Raw genomic sequence first — 2,748 nt, forward strand, 5'->3', positions numbered from 1 at the left:
CGCAACTGTTGGAAATGGGCATGTGCCTAGACTTTGATTGGATTGTTGGCTAAGTGACGGACCAATATGTATAAATTCCCGAGAATTTTCATGTTGGTAGAAATAAACACGCATATATATATCGGAATCGACCGTTGATGTTGGTGGGGCCTCGGTGTGAAACATAGCTTGGATGAGGCTACCGACTTAACAAGAGTGAAGTGACTCTCAAAATCTCTTAAATACTATAACTTTTACAAACAGGTGTGACACGTGGAAATGGTGCCTTAATGATGAAGACTACTTCACGGTTAAATCTATAGGAAAATTCCCAAAAAGACCCAAATGAAGAGAGAGAGAGAGAGAGAGAGAGAGAGAGAGAGAGAGAGAGAGAGAGAGAGAGAGAGAGAGAGAGAGAAAAGACCCAAAAAGTCACAAGTTTCCCAAAATAACCCAACGAATTTGTATTGAGACGGCGCATAGGAAATATAACTGATGGGATTGTAGAACCAATTAAAACTTGACACTTGGCATGAGTCTGACAACCCGACCATATTTTTGAAAATCCTGGGGTTTTCGTCCAAATATCTTATTTAAATCATTTCGTAAAAAAACAGTCTCTCCAGACTTTTTTTTTATGCTTTTTATCTGTCCGTTCAAATTATATTTTTCTTGAGAAAAGAGCTTTTTGAATTTCGTCTTCCAAGACGCATTTTAAATGAATTTGTTCCAAGGAGATCATATTCTCATCTTTTGTTCTTATAAGTTTTGAAAGTTTAAATCCTGTCTAGAACGATAGGATTTTTGGTATTTTGTCTCGACAGACAGAGTTTTTAAATATTCCGTCTACTCTTACTATATTCTAATTAGGTTTCAGGTGGACCCTACTTTCTTAAATTAAACTATCAATTATATCTAATAACGACTATCTTCATCTTCTTCCATTTTGATCTCAAGTATATTTCCAATTAGGTTTCAATTAGGTTTCATGGAATTTGATAACATTGTAGTTTGTTATGGTGGTAAATGGCAAAACAATAATGATGGAAGCTGTGAATATGTTCCAACAAACTGTAAATGGGGAGGGTTCAATCTTGATTCAAACATCAACCATTCAAAGATGTTGGGTTTACTTGAAGCTTTGTTTAAGGTAACACACATTTCACGATTATCATATAAGTTTTCATCGTACTTGTATCCCGTAGATATAGAAGATGACTATGACGTGTCTCTTTTTTTAAAACGGGCTGAAAATGTGAACAATTCTGAAATAGTGTTCATGTATGTTGTTGGAGAGCATGGTGATTATATGTCAGATGCTATCATTGAGTTGAATGTCCCCCGGAAACAATGTATACCGAATTTGAATATGGTGATGTTGGTGGTAGTGGATGTGTAGATACTCAAGAGTGTTTTGATTTGAATGATGATCCGCCATTACTTCTTGAAGATAGTTCTTAAAAATTAAAGAAAGGAAAGGGTCGTAAATTAGTTTGTTCACCTTCGCATCCTTTTTAAGGAAAGTGTTTATGAACAAAGAAGAGTTGCGACTTGAGTTAGAAATTATGGCACTAACTGAGGGGTTTGAGTTTATAACTTCCAAATCCAACAAACAACGATTAGAAGTTTGTTGTAGATTTGAAGGGTGTGAATGGTTTTTGCGGTCATGTAGCATCAAAGATACTGAAGCATTTAATATAACGTCATTTAATGATGTTCATACATGTTCTAATACACAAATACATCATAATCATCGTAATGCTAATAAAAAAGTGGTTGCTCATTGCATCAAGGGTTTGGTTGAGGACAACACACGAAACCTTAAAGGGAAGGATGTTGTGGACATTCTTGGTCAAAGATTCAATGCAAATTTATCTTACAAACAAGGTTGGAATGGTAAAGTTTATGCTGAGAGTCTTCTTGTTGGTTCTTACAAGTATTCATTTGGTAAACATCCGATTTATTGTCACAATTTAGAGATTTCCAATCCTAGAACTCACACGCATATCTTAAGAGATGATTTAAATCTTTTTGAAATGCTACTTATTGTCATCGGTTCTTCTTTTAGAAGCTTTATTAGGTGTTTGCATCCAGTGATTATAATAGATGGGGCGTATCTAAAGGGTAGTTTCAAAGGGACAATGTTTTTGGTGGTATGTATAGATGGCAACAACAAAATATTTCCGATAGCATACAGTGTAGGTAAAAGCGAAAACGGTGAATCATGGACATGGTTTCTAACAAAACTAAGAGAATGTGTCGGTGATCATCCAAACTTGGCAATAATTTCGGATCGGGCTAAGTCGATTGAGTTAGCTATAAAGGACGTCTTTCCGCTTGTGTATCATGGTTTTTAATGTCGGCATTTGAGGTTTAATCTACGATTGAAAGGCAAAGCTGAAATAAGCCTATACTGGGAAACATGTAAAGCCTATAGAAGATCTGATTTCAAACGCCGTTTTAATTTACTTTGTTCAAAACGCCCGTCTGCCAGGGCTACACTAATAGCGGTTGGGTTTGGAAAGTGGTCTAGAGCCTATTGTCCCGTTCTTCGTTATAATATAATGACCTCCAACAGTGCGGAATCAATAAACGCTTTGTCTGTTGCTGAAAGAAAGTACCCGATTACAAAACTAACATATTACTTTATTGAACTACAATGAAGATGGTTTTTTGAAAAACGACAAGATGCTGGTAAGTTTTATCTTACTTTTTATTACTGATTAGTTGCTTTAAATAATAACACAATTTTGTTTACTTACAGTAAAG

At 35.4% G+C, this 2,748-nt stretch overlaps 1 protein-coding gene across 1 annotated transcript; it reads left to right on the top strand.

Annotated features, from left to right (window-relative positions):
- The first annotated feature begins 1,544 nt into the window (after nucleotides 1-1,544).
- Nucleotides 1,545-2,336, top strand: LOC143593681 (uncharacterized). Its single transcript, XM_077073237.1, has one exon. The coding sequence runs from the start codon at nucleotides 1,545-1,547 to the stop codon at nucleotides 2,334-2,336; it is 792 nt and encodes a 263-aa protein (XP_076929352.1).
- Nucleotides 2,337-2,748: the final 412 nt, after the last annotated feature.

This window comes from Bidens hawaiensis, unplaced genomic scaffold (genome assembly GCF_021521415.1).
Source record: "Bidens hawaiensis isolate Kalapana, Puna unplaced genomic scaffold, B.hawaiensis_p1.1 tig00042490_1, whole genome shotgun sequence".
Classification (NCBI taxonomy): Eukaryota; Viridiplantae; Streptophyta; class Magnoliopsida; order Asterales; family Asteraceae; genus Bidens; species Bidens hawaiensis.